Below are 27,975 nucleotides of genomic sequence, written 5' to 3'. Positions count from 1 at the left end.
CGCTGCGGTCATGAGCTCGACCGCCACCATCGGAATACAGCACAGGCGAGGATGGGATCCCGCTGTTGAGAGCTCAACGAGGAGAAGGCTCGGCTGTCGCCACGGGGAAGTACAAGATCCCGTCGTCAAGGGCTCATCAGAGGACCATGGAGGGGGGGGATGAGAGGAGGGCGATAGGAAAGAGTGAATAAGAAAATAGCGATAGGCATCACACGTGGGCCCCACAGTATACATGGTGATTTAAGTTAAGTAATGGTGATTTGGACCTCACGTAAACCGATTAGTAAGTTTGAGAATCGGAATGTGCATTTTGGAAGTTTAGGAACCTAGATGACACACCATTCCAAAGTTCAAGGTCCGCACGTGCATTTTACTCGGATGATAGAAGAAACGATGCATCAATCAAGAGAAGAAAAGTCATCTCTAGGAAACATAGATCGATTGCTGCGCTTGGATAGCCCAGCCAGTTAGCTTTGTTGTAGCCCACATGGCAGCGACCAGCCACGCAGAGCTGCGGACCCATCGTTCTCCAAAAGATCGCAATCGAAAAGGAAACTTGATGAAAATGCTGCCTGGTGTGCGAACTTCACTGAGGTCATGTTTAGTTTCCTCAAAACTCCCAACTTTAACACTATGTAAAAAGAAGATTCCTCATCACATCAAACTTGTGGTACATATATGGAGTACTAAATGTTGACGAAATCAAAAATTAATTGCACAATTTTGTTGTACTTTGCGAGACGAATATTTTGAGCCTAATTAGTCAATATTTGGATAATAATTTACAAATACAAACGAAATGCTACAGTGTGCTACAGTGCTATAACAATAATTTTGCTCCTCCTACATGCAGCTTCCCGGAGAAAGCCTATCCATCTTCACGTCTGCGTCAGGAAGATAGCAGCCCTTCCCTGGTCTACGCAACTACACGGACCGCACTACCTGCCGCTCGCCACACCATCAGCAGTGACGTCGGCCGTGACTCTTCAAACTTAGGCTTCACTCCTCAGTGCTCACTTCCTTATAACCAGCTACCGGGAGCTCCTGAGTCTCGTGCAAAGAAAGTGTTCTTGTCTTCTTGATTCGCTCAGCAGTCAGCACTTGGTCATCAGTCACTCGGTCGCGCCATTAATCCGAGCTGGCAAGCTACTAGCACGGCCATTATTCCATTTGCTTGCTAGTTTCCCACTGCCCCTGGAAGAAGAAGCCGCGCCGCCGTCACAAGCATGCAGGGGAAGGACGCCGCCGAGGACGTCGTGATCGTGGGCGCCGGGATGGCCGGCCTCGCGGCGGCTCTCGGATTGCACAGGTATGCAGGTGCCTTCGGCTACTGCCTATAGCTACTTGTCCTGTCCAATTGTCCATATATGCCAACCGATCCAGCTGGGCCTTGTTTAGTTGGCCAATTTGGGAGATGCAAAATTCCTGTTCCAGCACTGTAGCACACTGTAGCATTTCGTTTGTATTTGCGAATTATTGTCCAAACATTGACTAATTAGGCTCAAAAGATTCGTCTCGCAAAGTACAACAAAACTGTGCAATTAGTTTTTAATTTCATCTACATTTAGTATTACATGCATGTACCGCAAGTTTGATGTGATGGAGAATCTTCTTTTTGCATAGTGTCAAAATTGGGAGTTGGGGAGTAACTAAACATGGCCCTGGTCTCGCTCTGCTGCATACCTGACCTGCTGCACACTCGTAACTTGTTCCCGCGCCGTAGGAAAGGGGTGAGGAGCCTGGTGCTGGAGTCGTCGCCGTCGCTGCGGACGTCGGGGTTCGCGTTCACGACGTGGAAGAACGCCTTCCGGGCGCTCGACGCCCTCGGGGTGGGCGACAAGATCAGGGAGCAGCATCTGCAGGCCCAGAGGTACGTTGTTACCCGTCCTAGCCCTTGTTCACCCCAACTCCCAACTTTGACACTATGCAAAAAGAAGATTTTCCATCACATCAAACTTGCGATACATGCATGGAGTACTAATTTAGACGAAATTAAAACTAATTGCATAGTTTTGTTGTACTTTGCGAGACGAATCTTTTGAGCCTAACACTAGTAGAGAATTGACTTTCGATGCGCCCCCTTTTGTCCCGGTTTAAAGTTGGCCCGGGATAAAAGGTTTACCAACCGGGACTAAAGCTCTGTCATTGGTGGGGGGCTCACCAACCGGAACCTTTTATCCCCGTTGCAAAGGCTAGTGTGAAAAAAAGATCCTGAGAGGCATTTTATCCCGGTTTGAAACACCAACCGGGATAAAAGGCTCTCGAGCCTTTTATCCCAGTTTGTAATACCAACCGGGATAAAAGGAGATCATTTATCCCGGTTGGTGTTTCAAACCGGGATAAAAGGGTCCCCAACGAGGTCATTGGAATAGGACTAGATCCCTCGAACCCTTTTATCCCGGTTAGTAATACCAACCGGGATAAAAGGGGGTCATTTATCCCGGTTGGTATTTCAAACCGGGATAAAAGGGTCCTCAACGAGGTCACTGGAACAGGACTAAATCCCTCGAACTCAATACCAACTGGGATAAAAGGGGGTCTTTTATCCCGGTCGATGTTACAAACCGGGAGCAGCACCTGCAGGCCCAGAGGTACGTTGTTACCCGTCCTATATATCTCTATATATGCATCTCCAATCTCTATTTCCGACGGGCTTGCCTTGCTGCTGGTTTCTTCGTCTCCGATGTGCCTGCATCGCTGATTGCCTGCTCCGACGCTTGCAACGCTGAGTCCAGTGCTCCCTTGCTGAATGTTCTACAGGTTGCGCGTCATCTCTTCCGCCACCGGAGAGATCGTGCGAGAAGCAGACCTCACGCAGCAGGGGAAACGGTGAGATCACAACTGATCTCTACTGAATCACGCAGCCGTTCTGACAACGTCTATTGGTTTGGTGCATATAACTGACATGAATATTTCTCCCTGGTGCAGAGGACCCCATGAAATCCGTTGCGTCAGGCGCAACGTGCTGCTGCAGGCCTTGGAGGAGGAGCTACCAAAGGGCACCATCCGCTACTCCTCCAAGATTGTCTCGATCGAGGAGGATGGCGACATCAAGATCCTTCAGCTAGCCGATGGCTCAGTTCTGAGAGCAAAGGTAACCCCCATCTCTTTTTTCTGAATCTCGCATACCGGAGATTGAAATGTTCAGCAAGATACCCTCTGCATCCGCAGGTACTGATCGGATGCGACGGGATCAACTCCGTGGTGGCGAAATGGCTCGGCCTCGCGAAGCCGTCCTACTCGGGGCGAGCGGCGGCGAGAGGCTTTGCGCATTACCCGGACGGACACGGCTTCGAGCCCGAGTTCCTGCAGTTCATCGGCCACGGCTTCCGCTCCGGGATGCTGCCCTGCAACGAGACTGACATCTACTGGTTCTTCACCTGGACTCGATCCGAACACGGTCAGTTATCCATCACGATCAAAATTACAGAACAAAATCGATGCTAACCTTTTAGATTTCATTCAGATAAGGGCGTCGACGAGAGTGCGGCGAAGATGAAGCAGTTCGTGCTGGATAAGCTCCGGGGCTCGAAGGTGCCAGAAGAGGCGCTGGCGGTGATCGACAGGAGCGAGATGAGCGACGTCCTCGCCGCGCCGCTGCGGTTCCGGCCGCCGCTCTCGCTGGTAACCGCGAGCATCAGCAGGGGCAACGTGTGCGTGGCCGGAGACGCGCTGCACCCGATGACGCCGGACCTCGGCCAGGGCGGCTGCTCGGCGCTGGAGGACGGCGTCATCCTGGCCAGATGCCTCGGCGAGGCCCTTGCGGGCAAGGACGCCAAGGGTAGCGGTAGCGCCGAGAACGGGAGAATCGAGGCGGGCCTCCGCGAGTACGCAAGGATCAGGCGGTGGAGGAGCGTCGAGCTCGTCGCGACCGCCTACACGGTCGGCTTCATACAGCAGAGTGACAATGCAATCGTAAGCTTCCTGCGGGACAAGTTCCTGTCTGGAGTGCTCGCAGGGAGGCTTCTGAAAATGGCGGACTATGACTGCGGCACGCTCTCAAACTAGCTCGTCGTCTTCTACTTTTATGCTCGTGCGTCCCCGTGAAACGTGATCTCGAGGTGTTAGGTGTTGTGGTAAACTCATGAATTTATATGTTGGAATTTATATTCCCTTCATTAGAAAATGAATATCCTAGTACCATAAATAAATAAATTGTATCGAAGAAGCTTCTCGGCCTTTTTTTTATTTTTGTATGCATAAATCTCATCTAATATAGTCTCCATTCATCTGGTGTATCCTTAATCCCGTGAGTCGTAGCACGAACGGTTGATTGAATGGACTCAGAGGGTAGAAAAAAATGCTCTGAACCTAGAAGTTTCCACTCAAGGTTTTCCATGCTCCTCAAAATTTTGGAATGTTTCATTTCATACAAAAACTTCATACCAAATATCACCTTTATCTCGAAAAAAGGTTGAGCTTTTGCTTGACATAAAACTCAGCGAACGGTGGATTGAATGAACCTACTCGATGCCATTTGCAATATACGCTTCATAGACTGAACTCGATGCTCCTCTAATTCTTAAATTTCGTTACAGTTATTAAATTACATAATTGTCCTCTTAGATCCGTGCAGGATTTTTACCAAGAGAAGCACAGTTGCCATTCTCTTTGTGTTTTGCCACGTTATCGACTTGGAGTATCTTCAAAATTAGAGTGTGCTACTAGGGAGAGATGGTGACAACCACGAAACACACGGATCCTAGACTCCTGCTAGTAAATTAGTTATTACTCCTGCAATTTACTAAGGGGATATTTGGATACGAGGTGCTAAACTTAACAGTATCACATCGGATGTTCGGATGCTAATTAGGATAACTAAATATGAGCTAATTATAAAACTAATTGTAGAACCCTGTGCTAATTCGCGAGACGAATCTATTAAACCTTATTAATCCATCATTAGCAAATGGTTACTGTAACATCACATTGCCAAATCATGGACTAATTAGGTTTTAGATTTGTCTCGCGAATTACACTCCATCTATGCAATTAATTTTGAAATTAGCCTATGTTTAGTACTTCTAATTAGTATCCAAACATCCGATGTGACGGGTGTTAAACTTTAACACCCTGAAACCAAACAAGCCCTAACACAAGCCGCCCCCGGCTTTTTAAACGTTGGCTAATAAACTCGAGATTCCTTTTAGTTGGCTACTACTCCGGGCGAGAGTATGTTCTTGCTAAAGCAAGCAGGAGAAAGCGACAGTGCACCCACAAATCCACAATAACATGGGTACCAATGGATTATAGTTTTGTTGACACAAGCCGCCCTAGTGACTCACTGACTTCCTAAGCATAGAAGAAGCAAATGATGAGATGCAAAGAGTCCTTCAGGTTCTATCTAGGTGAGGTGCGGACCATGTCGGATACCTTTGGAACAATTTTCAGTTACTATATGCGATCTCCAGGTTGCTGCTGCTGCTGCTGCTTTCTGCATGTGCAGCTTGACCGCTACGGAAACATCGGCCGCCTCGCTGGACCAAATTCCAACTTCTCCTTCCAGAGTCCGGTCATCTCCCCCGTTCCGAGAACCAATGCAACAACCCATGCGCCGGTGCGTCGTCATGCGAAGTTGCCAGTGACCATCCGGCCATGCCAGCCACACTCTAGCATCTTGCTATAAACAGAGGCATCAATGAAGCTCCTGGACCATCAGAACGTAGTTTATCCTCTGAGCTTTTCTTCTTGGCCCTGTCTGCTGCCTCTTCTCGTTCTACTCCCACCAAGCAGGCAACATGCGCCCACAGCCGGCGCAAGCGCAAGCCATGGAGGCCGTCGAGGACATCGTCATCGCCGGCGCCGGGCTCGCCGGCCTCGCGACGGCACTCGGACTACACAGGTAAGCTAGCACATCTGCTTTCCAGACTCCAGTATAGTAGTACAATTCAGCAATTCAGATCGCGGTCGAGTTGACTGACGAACTGGCCGTGTCGTGCTCGTGCCGTGCAGGAAAGGGGTGAGGAGCCTGGTGCTAGAGTCGTCGCCGATGCTGCGCGCGTCGGGGTTCGCGTTCACGACATGGACGAACGCCTTCCGCGCACTCGATAGCCTCGGCGTTGGGGACAAGATCCGGGAGCACCATTTGCTTTACGAGAGGTTAGCACTTTGTTTCCTTGGCCTTGACCCTTTGAGTAGGTGAAGCCAGGCTAGATTAATTTCCATCTTTTTAAAAGATGGAAGAAGCCAGCTCATTAGGGGGCTCCGATGCAACTAGAGAATATAACAAGGACGCACACCACCAACGCACTTCACACTCACACCACACACGCGTGCGCGTCCATACACATGCTTACGAAAGAGATAGGGAGGCCTAAACCTCCGGTACACGGGAACGTGCAGTACGTGCACGCGCGTGTACCCTAGCGAACTCAAGACTAAACCTGAGCATAACTGGAGAAAACCCCGACGAAGCACCTAGGTCCGGACGGTCTGGGCGAACACCCTTCCAGCAGCCACCCGAGCTACTATGCAACTACCGCAAGCTGGTTAAGCTATGGAACTTTGAAGCCCAGCAAAAGCCCACGTAAAAATCCTGTTCCACCGGGCCCGCGCAAAGACGAGGTGCATCAGTGGAAGGTCCAGCATCGCACGACCCAAGTACATCATAAGTGGCTGGACCAATTACTAGCGGCGTAGCGTAGGTGAAGCCGAAGCACACATAGCAGGACATAGCCCCTAGCAAAAATAGCAGCAGAACACGTGCTGGAGCTCGTTGAGCAACTTTTTTTTTCACAAAAACATATTGTAAATGTCGAACTGTATGTCCAATATTTTTAAATAATAGATTCAACATTTTAGACAGACTAGTTCAACAGTTTTTTAAAAAAATGTTGAAACAGTATATCTAAATGTTGAAATGGTATGTTCTAAATGTTGATTTTAAAAATAAAAATAAAAGTATACTTATTGGATCTTGTTTTGTGGCATTAGGCCTGTGGCTTGAGATTTTCTGACGGGCTGCAACTGTTGCTGTACAGCCCAGCTGTTCGGTTGCGGCCCAAACAGCAACAGCCCAGCAGCCCGCCAAACAACTGTGCTTATTTTTCTCATGCCGCACTCGCACCGCATCTCCCATCTCCCGTCACCTCCTACCGCCGCCCCGGACTCCGCCTGGCACCACCGCCCCCCTGCCTCCGCCCAACCCCTCGCCCGCCGCCGCCGCCAGCTCCGCCGCCGTCGCCGCCCCACCCAGCTCCGCCGTCGTCGCCCGCCCACGGATCCGCCGCCGCCCATCCCACCTTCGCCCGGCCTTCCCCCGCCGACATCGCCCGCCACGGATCCGCCGCCCTCCACCCTATCGGCATCACCCGCCCACGGATCCGCCGCCACCCACCGTGCCTTCGCCCGGTCCCTCCCCCACCGCCAACCAGCCCGCCGCCGCCGCCCTCCGCCCCACTGTTGCCGCCCCACCCAGCTCCGCCGTTGTTGTTCACCCGATCCGCCGCCGCCCACCCGCCTCCGGCCGGCCCCTCCCCCGCCGCCAGCCAGCCCGCGGATGCTGCCCTCCGCCCCGTTGTTGTCGCTCGCCCGCCCACGTTGCTGCCGGCGCAAGGGCAGGAACTCACACCTGGATCCACTGGTGCCAGTGGCTCCCCGGCATTGCTGATCAGCTACTGTAGCAGCTGAATGGCTGGCTCCTAAGCTGCAGCAACAGCCAGCTCAAGCGAACAAGCCAATTAATTCTAACTAACACGCGTGTTGAGAAACGGATTTGAAAATAGATTAACAATTTAAGAGAAAATTGAATTTGAAGTTTGAATCTCAAACTAGATTCCCTTCCAACCACACCAACCAGCGATCAACACCTGTCATCCACCAGTCCACCGGCTGGTTCCCTGTGGCACGCTCGCACGCGCTTCCTACCTCCACATTTAATCTCAACCATCGTACGAATCTTAAACATTGGAAGTTAGATAAAAAAAAATACTACTGGAAGTTATATAGGTTCCCGAGATCATTAACAGGTTCCCCGAGATCATTAACGATATTGGCCCAAGATTAGACAATGGAGATTTTACACCCATTTTTTATATCTAGCCCATTAACCATATTGGCCCAAGAAACTTTCCATTAACAACTGTCTCTTGGGCCGGTTTAGTTGTAGCCCAATATGCTACTGTGGGAATTGTGCTGATTTCCAACCCATAAGCCTCTCATGATATGCAAGCCCACTTACTCTGCCGGCCCATTAACCAGCCCAGAACTCCAAAATCATAATACTTTTGGAAATCAATCAATTGAGTCTTGCTAGACCAGAAGAAATCAATTTTATCGTGACTCGTTTTACTTTTTCACAGGATGATTACCTTCTCTGCTGCCACTGGCGAACCTGCTGCGAAAGTAAGCCTCAAGATGCAGGCGAAAAGGTACCGAAACTCTGAAACCATGCTTAAATACAATCCGTTTCCTTTTTCAGAGAACTCCAATCAGTCTCGGCATGATCTGACGAGCAAACATCTGAACACCCCTTGTCAATTTCTTTTGTCAAATCAGCGGGCCACACGAAATCCGGTGCGTGAAGCGGGACTTCCTGCTGCAGACGCTCGAGAACGAGCTGCCCAAGGGCACCATCCGGTACTCGTCCAAGATCGTCGCCATCGAGGAAGACGGCAACGCCACGGTCCTGCACTTGGCTGACGGTTCCATCATAAAGACCAAGGTGAGATACCGACCCGCCGACGTCATGATCGTGCACTCAATCAGCTTCTCTTCTTCCTTACAATGAACATGCTGACACGATCGATCGATTCTACTGTTGCTGCTCGCTAAAAGGTTCTGATCGGGTGCGACGGCGTGAACTCCGTGGTGGCGAAATGGCTGGGCCTTCCGAAGCCGATCCTCTCGGGGCGCTCCGCCACCAGGGGCCTCGCCGAGTACCCGGCCGGCCACTGCTTCGGCCCCGAGATCCTGCAGTTCATCGGCCAGGGCTTCCGCTCCGGCGTCCTGCCCTGCTCCGACACCTCCGTCTACTGGAACTACACCTGGTACCCTTCCCCCGCCGGTACGCATCACTCTCCTCTTCAACATTGCCTATCTGACTGACATGTGTCGAGTTGCAACGACTCGTGCACGTTCGTCGGCTGATCGATCCGTCCGGCTTCACGCGTGCAGACGGGGACGCCGAGGAGAGCGTGGCCAAGATGCGGAGCCACGTGCTGGGCAAGCTGCGGGCGGCCAAGATCCCGGCAGCGGCGCTGGACGCGATCGAGCGGAGCGAGATGAGCGACGTGGTGTCGTCGCCGCTGCGGTTCCGGTCGCCGCTCGCGCTCCTCCGCGGCAGCATCAGCCGGGGCGGCGTGTGCGTGGCGGGGGACGCGCTCCACCCGATGACGCCCGAGCTCGGGCAGGGCGGGTGCGCCGCGCTCGAGGACGGCGTCGTCCTGGCCCGGTGCCTGGGCGAGGCCTTCGCGGCGGCCGGGAGCGGCGGCGGCGGCCACGATGGGGTCATCAGGGCGGCACTTGAAAAGTACGCGGAGGCCAGGCGGTGGCGGAGCATCCAGCTCATCACGGCGGCCTACGTCGTCGGCTTCATCCAGCAGAGCAACAACGTCGTCGTCAAGTTCCTCAGGGACACCTTCCTGTCGCCGTTGCTGGCCAAGACTCTAGTCGCCATGGCTGACTACGACTGTGGAACGCTATAATTCTGCTGCTCCTAGCTAAACAAGGGAACCGCCGCCATTTTTTTCCCCTCAAAGGACGACAAAAGCTTTGCCACAAGTTTCGCTACAAGAAGAAAGCAAACAAATAAAATGTTGGACGCAGCCATTAGAGTACCAAGCAAGCACTGAATTTTTATGTGATATCAACCAAATCATGAGCAGATTATTATGTGAATATCTAAACCATGTCCGGGCATTTTATTTGCCCCCACACCTGAATTTTGCCATCTCTTTTCTTCCTACTTAGCAAGGATGGAGGAAAGGAAACAAAGTTTGAGTGTTAAATGGCCATTAACATCAAAATTTCTAGTTAGTCATTTTATACCGAACACATTAGAGTCATGGTGATTTTTTTATGTGTAATGTCTATGCTGATTTGGTGTAACTATAAATTCGGGCTTGGAGCTATCTCAAAAATATTTGAATTTTGCAACACCATTAATCTGGGCGCTAGCTAAACACTTGTTTTTTTTTCCTACAAGGAAGTTGCAAGTACCCCTACGTGAAACACACACACACACCGTACGATCGAGAGCGCGCGCGTCAACCGCCACGATCCAAGGGCTCCGTCGTGATTACTGGGGCGGGCAGTGAGGCTCCTCCCTCGATCGGAGGACCCTCGCTCATCGTCGGTCTGTAATCCCATGTGCTCCAGGCACTCAAGTCTCGTGAGCTCACGTGACGCTCCCGCCTGCCCTCTCCGACTAGCAGCAGCTGATCCTTCTTTTTCTTCCCTAATCATTGTTTGACTAGTTTCTCGGACCCTAGACGGTATCCGCTCGTCCTGTATCCAGCCACCCTCTAGCATCTTGTTATAAACAGAGGCATCAATGAAGCTCCTGGACCATCAGAACGTAGTTTATCCTCTGAGCTTTTCTTCTTGGCCCTGTCTGCTGCCTCTTCTCGTTCTACTCCCACCAAGCAGGCAACATGCGCCCACAGCCGGCGCAAGCGCAAGCCATGGAGGCCGTCGAGGACATCGTCATCGCCGGCGCCGGGCTCGCCGGCCTCGCGACGGCACGCGGACTACACAGGTAAGCTAGCACATCTGCTTTCCAGACTCCAGTATAGTAGTACAATTCAGCAATTCAGATCGCGGTCGAGTTGACTGACGAACTGGCCGTGTCGTGCTCGTGCCGTGCAGGAAAGGGGTGAGAAGCCTGGTGCTGGAGTCGTCGCTGATGCTGCGCGCGTCGGGGTTCGCGTTCACGACATGGACGAACGCCTTCCGGGCACTCGATACCCTCGGCGTTGGGGACAAGATCCAGCATCGCACGACCCAAGTACATCATAAGTGGCTGGACTAATTACTAGCAGCGTAGCGTAGGTGAAGCCGAAGCACGCATAGCAGGACATAGCCGGACATGCCTAGGCAAAATAGCAGCAGAACACGTGCTGGAGCTCGTTGAGCAACTTTTTTTTCACAAAAACATATTGTAAATGTCGAACAGTATGTCCAACACTTTTAAATAATAGATTCAACATTTTAGACAGATTAGTTCTGCAGTCATTTTAAATAATAGATGCAACATTTCCACTGCTACATCACCTTCTACCTCGCTCTGCAGCGTGTTATCGTCCGGCACTGGGAAACCTCTCACTTCAGTGGTGCCGATGCCGATGCCCGGTGACACCATCTCCTTGCTAGACTCCACTTCATCCATACCTGTGCGCTTGCCATCCTCTGTTTTATCTCCACTGTCTGATACAGATAACTCTTGGACCAGGGCTTCTATGATTTTAGGAACCATATCGTCTTCCTCGCACAACGCCGGTGCTGCTGATATGGAGTCACGAAGTCCTTTGGGGGCAACGCCGCCTCCATGGTAATATACTTGTTGTCCTCCTCTTTTCTGTGCACTATTATCCAACACAAATGACTCGTGGCCTGATTCTTGGAAACGAAATTCACCTTCTGGCATCGTATCCTCATCGTCGCTCGATGCCGGCGCCGGCTCTTCCAACAGACGACATTCCCTTGACAGAGGCAACGACGCGTAGCTCTCATCTTCCTCCATCTCCATGACGGCGCCGTCCTCTGTCTCGCTCCAGTAGTCGAACACAGTGGCCTCGCCGCCGGGCGCTTCTGACGCATCCAGGAACTCATCATCTTCGACGTCCCAGGTGTGGTAAAGCGGTAAAGCGGGGTCCGGGGAGGCGGCAGCAGGGCGCCCATGAGGCGTTCGGTGGCGAACACGCTGGCGAAGGTGAGGGACAGTGCGAGGCCGGCGACGGAGAGGACGAGCAGGGGCGGGGCTACGACGGGCGCGGCCGTGGACGTGACGCCGGCGATGGCGGCCTTCCGTGACAGGTCCCATCCCCAGCGGAGCAGAGCGCTAAAGTGAAAGGGGTTGGACGATGACGGGAGGAATGGGTCGAGGACTGCCAGGCAGCGGTGCTGGCGGAGGGAAACGACGGGCAGAGACCGAACGGGGATGGATTTCACTGGCGACTGAAACACGGCTCGTCTTGGTTCTTGTGGATGGGGAAAAGAAAAGGACGGCGGCGGTGGCTTGCTACTTATGGATGGGTGGAGGCGGTTGTGACGAGCTTGAGCGCGACACTTAGGGAGCTCCGGTGGCGAGGCAGCAGTTGCGTGGCGGTCAAGCGAAGCAAAGGGGTGGCGCCGTCGGCAAGCAGGCAGACGGACTGCTGGAGCAACGGCAGTAACAGGCAACTTCAAAGAACAGACAACCAGCCCCTTTTTCAACGAAATTCGTCCAAACCAAGTTTCAACACGCCATGAGTCTATAACCAAAGTTGAAGATGGTATAAACAGCTCCAAGTTATAGATAGCACTTTTGTTCCAATGATCAAAGGATTTGGAGATCAGAAACTCTGAACCTGGGCGAAAACTCGAGCTTTCTCTGAACCTGCTCGTCAGTTAACATCCCATGTTGAAACAGTGCCGTTTTCAATCTTTGAGCTCCAATTTAATTATTCAAACCAACATTTTCTTGTCCAAGACCTACTGTCGATTGTTTATTATGTATTATAGATCCCATTTTGCATGCTAAAAACCAACTTATACGTATAGAATCTCCCAAAATTTATGAGCCAAGTTGATCATTTCTCACTGTTCTTGGAACTGAAACAGCCACTGCCATTCAGTTTCGTCAGGTGATTAATAGTTCATGGCTCAATCTTTGAATTCAAATTCAACTATTTAAACTCGGCTTAACTTGCCCAACAACTTCTGTAACTTGTTAACCATATAACAGAGGTTCCATTTTGCATGTTAAGGTCCAACTTGTAGATACAAATTCTTCCAGAAATTCGAGCCAAAATCTGCCATATTCCATTCAGTTTCGTCAGTTATGGTGACAGTGCACATTTCAACCTTAGTTTCCAATTGAAATACTTAAACCATTATTCCTTGTCCAAAAGCTACTGACAAATGCAAATCACTTATTAGGGATTCCATTTTGCAGCTTAGAGCCCAACGATTATATACCAAATCTTCCAAAAATTCAAGCCCAAGTTTTTACTACACCTTACTGTTCTTCGAACTGAATGGCCTTTGCCATTCAGTTTCGTCAGGCACGTTGATAGTGAAACATTCACACTTTGAGCTTTGAGAAAAATTTGAATTCCTATTTTTCCCTGTACAATAACTGTTTAAAATTGTTCTCTAAACATCCAATAATAATTAGGCTACAAAAAGATCCAATTTATTAATATGAAATCTCTCCGAATTCAAGCCCAAAGTTGGTCATTCCTTACTGTTTTTCAGACTCAATTGCTTTTGCCATTCAGTTCGACAGTTAAGTCTGAACTGTGTGCACTTCCAATCTTTGAACTTCCAAATAAAATTGAAATTCTTCTTTTCCCTGTCCATCAACATAATCAAAAGGTTTATGCACATCATAGTTCACTTGAGATCCAAATTTTTTCAGAAATTCTCGACAACTGAATTCCAAAGTGGTATACTCCACACTAGTTTCAGATTTAACTCGCTGAAAACAGTCCAACTTGCAAACTTTGAGTCTTGTTTAAAATTTGAAACTTTTGACTTCTCTTAACAAAAACAATTCCAAATTACACTTTAATAGCCCAAGTCCAATTGTGGTCCAAAACATCACACGGTTTAGATGAAAAACCTTTCAGAAATAAATTTTTAAGCTGGATGTCTGTCACTGTTTTTAAACTGAAAAATTTCAGATATGCAACAGTAACTTTAATTCACCAATTTGATCTCTGAATTTTGATGCTTCTGACTGGAATATTATCTCCAATTTGCTTCGCTTAAGTTCCAAATATAGGCTCAGCTTCACATATTTGTCACATTTCTTCAGTTTGGAATCTTAAATTTGCATTTTTGGTCACATTTTTGACCTAAAGTTGACTTTGGCCATAACACCTTCTTAGCATCCAAATTTTATCATTAACTCCTTAATAGCCATTCTTGAGCTTTTTAACACCTGGTTGTTAAAGTGCGTGTCCACTTCTCCTTCTGCAGCATGGCCGCCAACCGCCTCAATGAGGTCTACCCCTAGATGCTGCAAGTGTCACAGGGTGAGGCCGTAGCCATCAACTCCGTGCTCCAGCTCCACCGCCTCATCGCCGACCCGTCTGCGTCTACCGACGAAGCACGGGTGCCCATCGACGTCGTCCTCGATTGCGTGTCGTCCATGCGCCCCAGGGTGTTCGCGGTTCATGGAGGTGCTCTTCTACTACTCTGCGGTGTTCGAGTCTCTAGACGCGGCGAGCGACGCCGTGGCCGAGGCGTACCTGGAGCGGGAGATCTGCGACATCGTGTGCGGCGAAGGCACGGAGTGCAGGGAGCAGCACAAGCCACTGCGGCGGTGGCGGGATAGGCTGGGGCGCGCTGGGCTGGCCGGCGTGCCACTGGGGGGCCAACGCGATGTGGTAGGCGAGGATGTTGGTGGGGCTCTTCTCTAGGGAGGGCCACCGCATGGAGGAGGCCGACGGGTGCGTGACGCTGGGGGTGGCACGGGCGGCCGCTCTTCTCGGCGTCCGCGTGGCGGGCGAAGGATAACAATTATAGTGACAACAACGCGAACGGTAGTAGTGGCAGCGAGGAGAGCAATATCAGCTGCACCAGCTAGCTAGGACATGGCAACTACTGTAAATTTGTAAGAAATAGTGCGGACGAGCCCGTGCGGTGCGGAACAAAGGAGGGAGAAGGGTGGAGGGGCCACAGGACCAAAATCGTCTTTTCACAGGATATTTAACGGTTGCCTGATGAAAAATCCAACAGGATATTCTGCTGCTCCTAGCTAAACAAGGGAACCGCCGCCATTTTTTTCCCCTCAAAGGACGACAAAAGCTTTGCCACAAGTTTCGCTACAAGAAGAAAGCAAACAAATAAAATGTTGGACGCAGCCATTAGAGTACCAAGCAAGCACTGAATTTTTATGTGATATCAACCAAATCATGAGCAGATTATTATGTGAATATCTAAACCATGTCCGGGCATTTTATTTGCCCCCACACCTGAATTTTGCCATCTCTTTTCTTCCTACTTAGCAAGGATGGAGGAAAGGAAACAAAGTTTGAGTGTTAAATGGCCATTAACATCAAAATTTCTAGTTAGTCATTTTATACCGAACACATTAGAGTCATGGTGATTTTTTTATGTGTAATGTCTATGCTGATTTGGTGTAACTATAAATTCGGGCTTGGAGCTATCTCAAAAATATTTGAATTTTGCAACACCATTAATCTGGGCGCTAGCTAAACACTTGTTTTTTTTTCCTACAAGGAAGTTGCAAGTACCCCTACGTGAAACACACACACACACCGTACGATCGAGAGCGCGCGCGTCAACCGCCACGATCCAAGGGCTCCGTCGTGATTACTGGGGCGGGCAGTGAGGCTCCTCCCTCGATCGGAGGACCCTCGCTCATCGTCGGTCTGTAATCCCATGTGCTCCAGGCACTCAAGTCTCGTGAGCTCACGTGACGCTCCCGCCTGCCCTCTCCGACTAGCAGCAGCTGATCCTTCTTTTTCTTCCCTAATCATTGTTTGACTAGTTTCTCGGACCCTAGACGGTATCCGCTCGTCCTGTATCCAGCCACCCTCTAGCATCTTGTTATAAACAGAGGCATCAATGAAGCTCCTGGACCATCAGAACGTAGTTTATCCTCTGAGCTTTTCTTCTTGGCCCTGTCTGCTGCCTCTTCTCGTTCTACTCCCACCAAGCAGGCAACATGCGCCCACAGCCGGCGCAAGCGCAAGCCATGGAGGCCGTCGAGGACATCGTCATCGCCGGCGCCGGGCTCGCCGGCCTCGCGACGGCACGCGGACTACACAGGTAAGCTAGCACATCTGCTTTCCAGACTCCAGTATAGTAGTACAATTCAGCAATTCAGATCGCGGTCGAGTTGACTGACGAACTGGCCGTGTCGTGCTCGTGCCGTGCAGGAAAGGGGTGAGAAGCCTGGTGCTGGAGTCGTCGCTGATGCTGCGCGCGTCGGGGTTCGCGTTCACGACATGGACGAACGCCTTCCGGGCACTCGATACCCTCGGCGTTGGGGACAAGATCCAGCATCGCACGACCCAAGTACATCATAAGTGGCTGGACTAATTACTAGCAGCGTAGCGTAGGTGAAGCCGAAGCACGCATAGCAGGACATAGCCGGACATGCCTAGGCAAAATAGCAGCAGAACACGTGCTGGAGCTCGTTGAGCAACTTTTTTTTCACAAAAACATATTGTAAATGTCGAACAGTATGTCCAACACTTTTAAATAATAGATTCAACATTTTAGACAGATTAGTTCTGCAGTCATTTTAAATAATAGATGCAACATTTCCACTGCTACATCACCTTCTACCTCGCTCTGCAGCGTGTTATCGTCCGGCACTGGGAAACCTCTCACTTCAGTGGTGCCGATGCCGATGCCCGGTGACACCATCTCCTTGCTAGACTCCACTTCATCCATACCTGTGCGCTTGCCATCCTCTGTTTTATCTCCACTGTCTGATACAGATAACTCTTGGACCAGGGCTTCTATGATTTTAGGAACCATATCGTCTTCCTCGCACAACGCCGGTGCTGCTGATATGGAGTCACGAAGTCCTTTGGGGGCAACGCCGCCTCCATGGTAATATACTTGTTGTCCTCCTCTTTTCTGTGCACTATTATCCAACACAAATGACTCGTGGCCTGATTCTTGGAAACGAAATTCACCTTCTGGCATCGTATCCTCATCGTCGCTCGATGCCGGCGCCGGCTCTTCCAACAGACGACATTCCCTTGACAGAGGCAACGACGCGTAGCTCTCATCTTCCTCCATCTCCATGACGGCGCCGTCCTCTGTCTCGCTCCAGTAGTCGAACACAGTGGCCTCGCCGCCGGGCGCTTCTGACGCATCCAGGAACTCATCATCTTCGACGTCCCAGGTGTGGTAAAGCGGTAAAGCGGGGTCCGGGGAGGCGGCAGCAGGGCGCCCATGAGGCGTTCGGTGGCGAACACGCTGGCGAAGGTGAGGGACAGTGCGAGGCCGGCGACGGAGAGGACGAGCAGGGGCGGGGCTACGACGGGCGCGGCCGTGGACGTGACGCCGGCGATGGCGGCCTTCCGTGACAGGTCCCATCCCCAGCGGAGCAGAGCGCTAAAGTGAAAGGGGTTGGACGATGACGGGAGGAATGGGTCGAGGACTGCCAGGCAGCGGTGCTGGCGGAGGGAAACGACGGGCAGAGACCGAACGGGGATGGATTTCACTGGCGACTGAAACACGGCTCGTCTTGGTTCTTGTGGATGGGGAAAAGAAAAGGACGGCGGCGGTGGCTTGCTACTTATGGATGGGTGGAGGCGGTTGTGACGAGCTTGAGCGCGACACTTAGGGAGCTCCGGTGGCGAGGCAGCAGTTGCGTGGCGGTCAAGCGAAGCAAAGGGGTGGCGCCGTCGGCAAGCAGGCAGACGGACTGCTGGAGCAACGGCAGTAACAGGCAACTTCAAAGAACAGACAACCAGCCCCTTTTTCAACGAAATTCGTCCAAACCAAGTTTCAACACGCCATGAGTCTATAACCAAAGTTGAAGATGGTATAAACAGCTCCAAGTTATAGATAGCACTTTTGTTCCAATGATCAAAGGATTTGGAGATCAGAAACTCTGAACCTGGGCGAAAACTCGAGCTTTCTCTGAACCTGCTCGTCAGTTAACATCCCATGTTGAAACAGTGCCGTTTTCAATCTTTGAGCTCCAATTTAATTATTCAAACCAACATTTTCTTGTCCAAGACCTACTGTCGATTGTTTATTATGTATTATAGATCCCATTTTGCATGCTAAAAACCAACTTATACGTATAGAATCTCCCAAAATTTATGAGCCAAGTTGATCATTTCTCACTGTTCTTGGAACTGAAACAGCCACTGCCATTCAGTTTCGTCAGGTGATTAATAGTTCATGGCTCAATCTTTGAATTCAAATTCAACTATTTAAACTCGGCTTAACTTGCCCAACAACTTCTGTAACTTGTTAACCATATAACAGAGGTTCCATTTTGCATGTTAAGGTCCAACTTGTAGATACAAATTCTTCCAGAAATTCGAGCCAAAATCTGCCATATTCCATTCAGTTTCGTCAGTTATGGTGACAGTGCACATTTCAACCTTAGTTTCCAATTGAAATACTTAAACCATTATTCCTTGTCCAAAAGCTACTGACAAATGCAAATCACTTATTAGGGATTCCATTTTGCAGCTTAGAGCCCAACGATTATATACCAAATCTTCCAAAAATTCAAGCCCAAGTTTTTACTACACCTTACTGTTCTTCGAACTGAATGGCCTTTGCCATTCAGTTTCGTCAGGCACGTTGATAGTGAAACATTCACACTTTGAGCTTTGAGAAAAATTTGAATTCCTATTTTTCCCTGTACAATAACTGTTTAAAATTGTTCTCTAAACATCCAATAATAATTAGGCTACAAAAAGATCCAATTTATTAATATGAAATCTCTCCGAATTCAAGCCCAAAGTTGGTCATTCCTTACTGTTTTTCAGACTCAATTGCTTTTGCCATTCAGTTCGACAGTTAAGTCTGAACTGTGTGCACTTCCAATCTTTGAACTTCCAAATAAAATTGAAATTCTTCTTTTCCCTGTCCATCAACATAATCAAAAGGTTTATGCACATCATAGTTCACTTGAGATCCAAATTTTTTCAGAAATTCTCGACAACTGAATTCCAAAGTGGTATACTCCACACTAGTTTCAGATTTAACTCGCTGAAAACAGTCCAACTTGCAAACTTTGAGTCTTGTTTAAAATTTGAAACTTTTGACTTCTCTTAACAAAAACAATTCCAAATTACACTTTAATAGCCCAAGTCCAATTGTGGTCCAAAACATCACACGGTTTAGATGAAAAACCTTTCAGAAATAAATTTTTAAGCTGGATGTCTGTCACTGTTTTTAAACTGAAAAATTTCAGATATGCAACAGTAACTTTAATTCACCAATTTGATCTCTGAATTTTGATGCTTCTGACTGGAATATTATCTCCAATTTGCTTCGCTTAAGTTCCAAATATAGGCTCAGCTTCACATATTTGTCACATTTCTTCAGTTTGGAATCTTAAATTTGCATTTTTGGTCACATTTTTGACCTAAAGTTGACTTTGGCCATAACACCTTCTTAGCATCCAAATTTTATCATTAACTCCTTAATAGCCATTCTTGAGCTTTTTAACACCTGGTTGTTAAAGTGCGTGTCCACTTCTCCTTCTGCAGCATGGCCGCCAACCGCCTCAATGAGGTCTACCCCTAGATGCTGCAAGTGTCACAGGGTGAGGCCGTAGCCATCAACTCCGTGCTCCAGCTCCACCGCCTCATCGCCGACCCGTCTGCGTCTACCGACGAAGCACGGGTGCCCATCGACGTCGTCCTCGATTGCGTGTCGTCCATGCGCCCCAGGGTGTTCGCGGTTCATGGAGGTGCTCTTCTACTACTCTGCGGTGTTCGAGTCTCTAGACGCGGCGAGCGACGCCGTGGCCGAGGCGTACCTGGAGCGGGAGATCTGCGACATCGTGTGCGGCGAAGGCACGGAGTGCAGGGAGCAGCACAAGCCACTGCGGCGGTGGCGGGATAGGCTGGGGCGCGCTGGGCTGGCCGGCGTGCCACTGGGGGGCCAACGCGATGTGGTAGGCGAGGATGTTGGTGGGGCTCTTCTCTAGGGAGGGCCACCGCATGGAGGAGGCCGACGGGTGCGTGACGCTGGGGGTGGCACGGGCGGCCGCTCTTCTCGGCGTCCGCGTGGCGGGCGAAGGATAACAATTATAGTGACAACAACGCGAACGGTAGTAGTGGCAGCGAGGAGAGCAATATCAGCTGCACCAGCTAGCTAGGACATGGCAACTACTGTAAATTTGTAAGAAATAGTGCGGACGAGCCCGTGCGGTGCGGAACAAAGGAGGGAGAAGGGTGGAGGGGCCACAGGACCAAAATCGTCTTTTCACAGGATATTTAACGGTTGCCTGATGAAAAATCCAACAGAGTATCATATAAGGAACGAAAGTTGAACTCTGTATCAAATAGGGAGGCCAATAAAAGAACTAGTATTTTTTTTGTCAAAGAGAATTGTCTCGTTGTTTTATTCATGTGATATTTGTGCAATGGAATAACATGTATACGGATCTGCTTTGCCCACAGAATATTTCGGGAGTTTATAGTGTGTTGACTGTAGAACCGTGCAATATTGTCTCTATGGCACAATAACATATCAAGATTTTTTTTCTAGGACGTAGGTGCATGCATTTTCGATTAGAGGGAAAACAAGAAAAAATTCTTACATCAAGAGACTCGTGGCATATCAGTATCCAAGGTTTAGTTTTTTCTTGACCATTTTTTCTGTAGTTCCTCAGGTTCCCACAGGCGACACGTTGAGTGTGATTGCCTGCATATGAAGTATTCTAGGCTTGTTGGGAGCTTGTTAGGCGTCTCCGTGTCTGAATGCGATTTTGTCCGTATAAAGTCGTCTAGCAGTGGGCAGTTCAGTAGCATATATGAAGCTGGTGGCATATTTCCTCTACTATGAACAAGTTGGATTTCATGAAATTATTGTCATTTCGTCCGAACTGAAGCAGACACGCTCGTTGCTAGCAAGGCCTCAGATCACAATCCAGGAGCTGGCGGCTTGCAGCCAGGCATGTGATTGCGAGGGATCAAACGACAGAGACGGGATGCGGTGGACGTCGAGGTTAACATCAGCTTCAGCGTCTAACCGATGGCTGCTGTTTATTGAGCAGGAGCAAAAACGAAATGACAGGTTTATGGGCCCCATATATGTGAGTCTTGCCAAACTAGAGCAACATACGCTAACAGCACCGACGCCAAGATCAACTCAGAAATCAGTTGAACATGTATGATTTTGATCTCAGTTACCTCTACATACATGGCATACATTACAAATACAAAACCGAACCGAACATCACAACGACCATGTATCATCTGGTTCCAGGTCCGCCCAGATGATGCGCATTACAGACAGGGCAAGCACATCTATCTTTAAGTGACGAAATCAGATTCCTGCAAGACAGACCATCGGAACTGACTTCCACCAAAGCAGGAAGTGCGCTGTTTTGTTCTAGTTCATCTCTAGATGTAAGCCTGAAAGCTATGCATGATTCAAAAATATTGCAAAATTCAATCTTCAGCGCTGAAATGGGAATTAAATAACAGAAAAAACTGAGTTTACATGTCATTACTGCGTTGTTTGACTAAAGAAATGTTTCTGCCCACGCTAATTGAACAGCATTATCAGTCAGATCCCTTCAACTTCCTAGGCCTCTTGGACTGGGTTGGCGACGGAGGCGCGTCTATAAATCTTCCAGTGGTCTGGTAAAATATATATTTTTTGAATTAAACAAAATATATTTTGAGATGGATGTAAGATGAATCAAACTTATATGGCTATATGTAGAAGATGATACTAGATTTCCACTAAATCGCCTATTCGTCTGTAATCTAAAAGTAGAAATTGTAGAAACAGTAAGGATGCATCAATTAAAGACATGCATATACCAAAAAAAACAAAGCAAAATTCAATAGCAGTAATAAAGGAAAGAAACAACAAACCTTCCGTTTGTGATCCCGTTTGCCTGCTCTTTCACCTGAGGTCACATGAAGCAGGATCATGTGAAATATTAATAAAGAAGCACAAGCTCTCATATTGAAGAGGAGCAAAGTAAAACCAAAGTGTCTGCTTTTTAACTACCTGAAAACCCAATTGTATCAGGGATGAAGGTCCGATCAATATCTCTATTAGAACGCTGCAGATAAATACAAATAATTGCTAAGTAGAAAGCAAAAAAGACATTGATACTTGAAAGGGCACTGGCTATCGAACGTAACTATTACAGCGGGGGTGGGGGGGTTCACTTTGCACGAGACATTCTTTCCTTCTTTTTTTAGATGGTTGCACCGGATATTTGAATTTGAAGTGCCATGAGTTAGTATACGTTATCAACATTTCGCACGCTCCTGTTAAGACTTCACTAAGCTCTTCATATCATAGCTTCTATTAAGGAACTAGTTACAGCCATCTAACTCTGCAACAGATTGCAGCAAGAGGAAGCCTATTTGCATTCCAACATACATAATCCCCGTGGTTTAAGACTTCACATTATCGCCACAGATCGACGCCCAAAAAAAGAGGAAAAAAGTGGGTGATTCATATGTTACCTTAGGTGTGCTTGGTGCCTCCGTGAAGGAACTTTCTCGGTTAGCTGAAACTTCTGCCTCTTTATTTTGCAGCTATTAACATAAAATACAAAAAGAGAACAGTTAGCTAAAGAGAACGTTCTTAACACAAATAAACATTTTTAACAGGCGCTTCAGTTTTCTTCTCTTTTTTTACTGTGTAATTCAACAGGCCCTTCCAGAAGGACGATCATAAATTGAGAGTCAACAATTTTGCAACCAAAATAGATTAAAAGCAGATGCAAATTGCTAATTACTAAATAACCTAACAGTCTTAAAAATAAGTACCTGCTTCTGTAAGTTAAGCAATGTGAGTATCTCATTTCGCAATTCAAGATGTTCTACACAAACTGCTTTTGTTGGAACTTTTGGCTTCAAATTCACCTACAGAAAAAGACAGTTGCTCAAATACATTTTATGTTGTACACGACTTAATCAGGTGTGCATAAAGTATAGGACAAACCCCTAGATCTTGTAGTGTCTGATCAACCCTTTTGATAACTCTAAGTCCAGCTGAAGCACTTGCTGCTTGGACCATTTGGTCAAGCGCATGGGTTCTCAAATACACTCGAAGCTGAAAATGAAAGCATACAAGTCAAATGCATCTAAAAAATTTATAAAAATAGACGTATCAATCTTTGTATGGTTCATTAGACACTGCAGTTAATACAATCATATGACCAGTGGTCACTAGTGGCATGTTTATACTAGGTCTGTTTCTGCTGTGTGTAACACTAAGAGCAGCCATCTTCAACAGAATGGATGAAACTCACTGTAATATTCATTTTAAAAGATAAATAGGATATATTTATGTAATATTTCACATTTGAAAGGAAACATAGACCGCTAAGTCTATGAGAATGCAAGTGGAATGGTTAAGAACTGCACTGCTCAACACTACTAGAACAATAATACAGTTCTAGCATGCAAATGCATTCGTTTTCTACCTGATTATCATGAGCATACTGTGCCATAGAGCCATGGAATGCAGGAAAAAACGAATTTACAAATATGGCAGGTTGAAATATATCTAATATGTGCCTTTCAACACGACAGCAGAACTTTTAACGGAAACATGAATAAATGCCACTGTGAAGTAGGCAATTTCAAAAATGCCAGTGTGAACTGTGAAGTATGCATTTTTCAAAAATGCCACTGGTTGTGAGGTTGATATCTGAGCCCCCACATGGCACTTATCCGAATTCACTGTTTTGATGGGATAATATATTCATGCAACCTCACTACCGTAAGTGCCCTGAGAGAATACTATCATAAAAAATCAAGGTGATACATCAGATCTAGAATGCAGGAACTAACATTGAAAATGCATAAACTGAATCTGGAATGTATGCTGATCTATTATCCTTCAGAAGTTACTGAATGGTGGTCGCACAGATGCATCAACTATGATGAGCTGAATTTAGGAGTGGTGTCACTTAGAGGAGCACAACAAAATGAAATGACAACTAATCAACTCTAAGACTTAATCTGAAATAGTTCCAGAATTACTGTTCGTAGTGAATTAGGTATGGAGCTGTTCGCAGCTGTATTTGGATGTGTTAACGGTGGATGAGTGCCGCTCAAGGGAGATACACCATCAACAGGAACCATAGCATTATCAGAGCTCGAAGGCATTCCAGCTTCATCCAGATTCTACAAAGTAGAAAACAATTAGGTATCAAGCAGAGAGCCCCATTTATCTCTTGAAATTAACAACGATTGAAATAAAAGTATTGTGCCTGCACATCGGCATAAACCTGAAATGCCCAAATGGAAAAGGTGCTATTTAATTGAACAACCAATGAAAATCTTGATGATCTGCCATTTAGTTGCTTCACAAAAACAAATAGAAATACTTTTGTCCCAAAAATACCATACGGATTACCATTAGAAGCTTATTGTTTAAGATTACTTTTTTTATAGGACATATAGAATTGCATGCATTGACCACTCACTTTGCTAGCAGCACGAGATTCCATAATGCGTTTTGCTTCTGCCAAAGTCTGAAAAAGTAACACATGGCAGTCAGATACACAACAATGGCAAATGATAGACTGCAAAAGTCGACTACTTTCTCACCTCAGCATCCTTTCGTTCTTGCTGTTTAGTTTGGGAGAGAAGTGCTGATAATGCACGCTTCCTCTCAGTCTCATGAGCAGCATCATAGCTATCCTGAGAACAAATGCAATAAACATATATGTCAGTACAAAACAAATTTATCACAACAATGAGGTAGTTAATTTTAGGTGGGGAAGAAATTAAGCACTACCTTCACAAGGGGATTCCCAGAAACATCATCAAATGACCGAGCCCTATGAATTAGAAGAGACCGAGAAACTGCAAAAAAAAAAATGACTACAAAGATAAATGAAGGGGTGAAAAACAACTAGAATCTGCACATATGCTTATCATTAGCAATTGATTTAATAGGTGAATAATAAGCCATGAGGCCACCAAACATCTGGTAGCATTAAATAATACAAAGAAAGGCATGTACTATCAAGTGTGGAACAGAACAAATGCAGTGGCATGCTTATAAATTTTGGTCATCGATTTAACAGAAGGAAAAAAGAAGTTATAAGAGGGTGGTTTAGAAGATAAATGATACAAGATGGTGTGCAAAAATCTTCCTCACGTGATTAAAAAGTTACTGAACATGAGTACTCCGATGACTAAATCTTCCTCACTTGTACATTGAATGACAGATAGAATAACGAAAACTACATCACCAATGTTGGCTCCTGAGCACATAAATGCATATATAATTGCTTTCAACATAAATCAGGACAAACAGCCTTCGGTCTAATGCGTATATAAACATAGAAGGCTAAAAATGGGAATATTTCACAGAGCAGATTGCATCTGACTACTGAGATATCAAGATTAAATTACCAGAATAATAACGGCTCTTCAGATCTTCCACACTGCGAGTAGTTGGAAACCTATCTGCTATTACTATGAAACGAAGGTCAAACCGTTCACATAATTCAAATAGCTGATCAGTTTCCTCCCTGCTCCAAGCCTGAAATAAGCACACCAAATGCATATTTTAGAACTTCAGAACGAGCAGAACAGAACAGCATTCTGAAAATTCAACACTCTAACAATCAATAGGTTTATGAACATCCAAAATGACCACTAACCCAAATCAGACATTCAGTCCGTTAGATCTATTCTAGAAATTCTTTTTTTAAGTAGACAAATTGCTGAACAATAACATATACAGCAAGGTGAAAATATGTCTGAAAATTTCAAAAATTCCAACATAATGGTTAATGGTTAAACCGAGAGGCCTTCAGCAAAGAGGTTCTACCACTGCAAAACTTCTTTTCTGTTTTTAAGTTTTGGTATTAAATGGTATGCATGTTTAAATACATGGCCATGATGTTCCAAAATCAGAATATGAAAACATTTATTTACGAATTCAAATACCCTAAAAGATTTTCACAAGGAAGGGTGTTACCTCTACAAGATCAACAGGGGTAGGGCCACTCCTAAATATGAAATACAAGTTAACAAATAGCATAATGTGCTAACAAAGACAAATGTAGTAGCTTGGTAAAATCAGCATTATGGTTACATCAAACATAAAATTTAGAATATCAGTATGTAAAAGTTGTTGATATGGGAAAGAGGGCTACAATAATTCAGTGCTAGTATACTGTAGTTCCGGAACACATAACATTAACATTTGCAAAAGGCTAGATTGGCACTTTCCTGGATTTTAACTCTGGATAGCACAAGAAAAAGTAAAAAATAACAGTCTCACAGAAACAAATTGGATGCTAAATTTCCAAACTTTTGTAGTAACTAGTACCTACAGGATCAATTAAATACTTCTCGTACTCCTCATCCGTGTATTTGAGAACATCCACTTTCTGCAAAAAGAAATGATAAATAAAAAACAGAATAAGCCCCAGAGCTTGAAAAGGGATGGCTTGTTGCTCAATGGTGTACCTAACATCATATAGGTGTTACCTTGTTGTATTTTGCAAACTGATAGTCACCAGTTGGTGGGACACCATTAACAACTCTAACCTGAAAAATCAAATTGATTGAAGTACAGCTATTATATAATTCGTGTTATTTTTCAATCTATAATATATTAGTAGAGCATGAGATGCAGACCCAGTGATAGAGTTGAAGGTTGTCACTTCGCGCAGAGGACGTGAAAGGTAACCACTGCCATGCTACCTGCATAGGATGTTAAAATGGCCTTGTCAGATCACCTACAACAGTACCCTAGCTCCAGTAGTGTCAAAGAAACAGATAAGACTAGTCATCTTCTGCATTCTATGAGAGATCCACTGCAAATTGAACTACTTTGCTAGGGGATAACAAATGTAACATTTCACAAGTATGTGGTAAAACTAATGAAAAAATCTTCACCAAACACACCGTGAATGAATAGGCAAGCTCAACTCTAACTGCAGTTCTTGCTGATTACAAGCTATGATATTTAGTTGTAGTCAACGCTTCATTCAAAGAAAAAACAGATTACATATTAACATGTGCTAAAATATTTAGTTCACAGCACAAAACAACATGACAAACAGTACTCTTCTCTTTTTTCTTACACGCAAATAGTATTCGTTTGATGCTATGCACATGAGGAAATTTAATCTGCTAAAGTAAAGCTAGTTCTATCGGCAATTCAAACAGTATCCGTACATGAACTGTTCAGCATTTCAATTTCCTAAGTTCAATCACATAAGCAATGTGCTCTTCATGCCAATTTTCGAAATGTGTGTAGTTTTAGAATAGCTAAACGGTCAGCACAGTTCAGAAGTTACTCAATTTAAAATTTCCAACAGGCATGAGAAGAATTGTGTTAGCTCACCTTCTCCTTCTCCGCAGCAGGTCGCCTCTTCAAGTGTGATGCTTCGATGGTCGGCATGAGCGGGGCCATTCCTACCCCTCCTGTGAGCGCATAGACCTAGATCACCGAGAGTCGTCAGCACAGCAGGCACGCAGCAGCGACTACGAAGCGGAGGGTGGAGAAAAGCGGTACCTCGCGCGAGACGCCATCGGGCTTGCGCTGCGGCTCCTTGGGCGGCCGCGACTTCTTCTCCTGGGAGGTCGAGAAGGGGGTCTTCGGGAGCCCGAGGATGTCCTTCGCGTCCATGTTTACGGCCTCACGAGCAGGGCGTCGGTGGAGGAAGTTAGGGTTAGGGTTTTGGTCACCCCTACTGCGACATTGGAGGGGTAGGGATGGCAACGGGGCGGGGCGGGCGAGGGGCGCGGCCGGCGCGCGCGGCCCAGGGGGCGGCGGACGTGCGGCGCGGGGAGGGAGCGGCGGACGGGCGGAGAGGGAGGGGGCGGTGCGGGGAGGGGGCGGCGGACGGGCGGAGAGGGAGGGGGCGGGGGCGGACGGGCCGCGGGCGGAGAGAGGAACCGAGGGAGAGGGAGGGGGCGGCGCGGGGAGAGAGGGAGGGGGCGGCTCTCAGGGGCGAGGGGCGTGGGCGGCCGGCGCGGGCGGCGAGGGGCTCGGGCGGCCGGCGGGGCGCGGCGAGGGCGACCGGCGTGGGACGCTCGCGGCGAGGACGGCCGGCGGGGGGCGCCGGCGGCGCTCGCGGCGAGGGGGCGGCGCAGGAGCCTGGAGACGGATTTGGGGTGCGGCGCAGGGAGACGGATCGAGTGGGTG

At 47.6% G+C, this 27,975-nt stretch overlaps 2 protein-coding genes across 11 annotated transcripts; one reads left to right on the top strand and one right to left on the bottom strand.

The window, feature by feature from the left end:
- Positions 1-1,042: 1,042 nt before the first annotated feature.
- LOC101778528 (monooxygenase 2) lies at positions 1,043-15,338 on the top strand. 6 transcript variants are annotated; one of them, XR_002679006.1, is made up of 8 exons: positions 1,043-1,309; positions 1,724-1,870; positions 5,953-6,099; positions 8,301-8,369; positions 8,497-8,662; positions 8,776-9,004; positions 9,115-9,698; positions 14,942-15,338. XR_002679006.1 is itself a non-coding variant. In XM_022829754.1 (7 exons), exons 1-7 carry the CDS (start codon positions 1,227-1,229, stop codon positions 9,642-9,644), a joined length of 1,371 nt encoding a protein of 456 aa, XP_022685489.1. In that variant the 5' UTR covers positions 1,043-1,226; the 3' UTR covers positions 9,645-10,095. The 6 variants fall into 6 exon arrangements, 5 of the variants coding, with proteins under 5 accessions (XP_022685489.1, XP_004985658.1, XP_022685491.1 ...); XM_022829754.1 differs by lacking the exon at positions 14,942-15,338 and having other exon boundaries at positions 9,115-10,095; XM_022829755.1 differs by lacking the exon at positions 14,942-15,338 and having other exon boundaries at positions 1,210-1,309; positions 1,624-1,870; positions 9,115-10,095.
- A 5,580-nt stretch (positions 15,339-20,918) lies between these two features.
- On the bottom strand, positions 20,919-27,625 carry LOC101777578 (SWR1-complex protein 4). Of its 5 annotated transcripts, none has more exons than XR_215987.4 (17): positions 27,343-27,625; positions 27,172-27,267; positions 26,460-26,525; positions 26,310-26,369; positions 26,153-26,209; positions 25,224-25,353; positions 24,601-24,668; positions 24,411-24,503; positions 24,287-24,334; positions 23,841-23,984; positions 22,795-22,905; positions 22,620-22,715; positions 22,314-22,385; positions 21,847-21,901; positions 21,708-21,742; positions 21,328-21,467; positions 20,934-21,246 (listed from the first exon to the last, which is right to left on the bottom strand). XR_215987.4 is itself a non-coding variant. In XM_004985599.4 (16 exons), exons 1-16 carry the CDS (start codon positions 27,454-27,456, stop codon positions 21,390-21,392), a joined length of 1,323 nt encoding a protein of 440 aa, XP_004985656.1. In that variant the 5' UTR covers positions 27,457-27,625; the 3' UTR covers positions 20,919-21,389. The 5 variants fall into 5 exon arrangements, 1 of the variants encoding a protein (XP_004985656.1); XR_215988.4 differs by having other exon boundaries at positions 20,934-21,239; XR_215989.4 differs by having other exon boundaries at positions 21,338-21,467.
- Between the last annotated feature and the right edge of the window lie 350 nt (positions 27,626-27,975).

This window comes from Setaria italica, chromosome IX (genome assembly GCF_000263155.2).
Source record: "Setaria italica strain Yugu1 chromosome IX, Setaria_italica_v2.0, whole genome shotgun sequence".
Classification (NCBI taxonomy): Eukaryota; Viridiplantae; Streptophyta; class Magnoliopsida; order Poales; family Poaceae; genus Setaria; species Setaria italica.
This window is presented reverse-complemented; position numbering and strand designations above follow the sequence as displayed.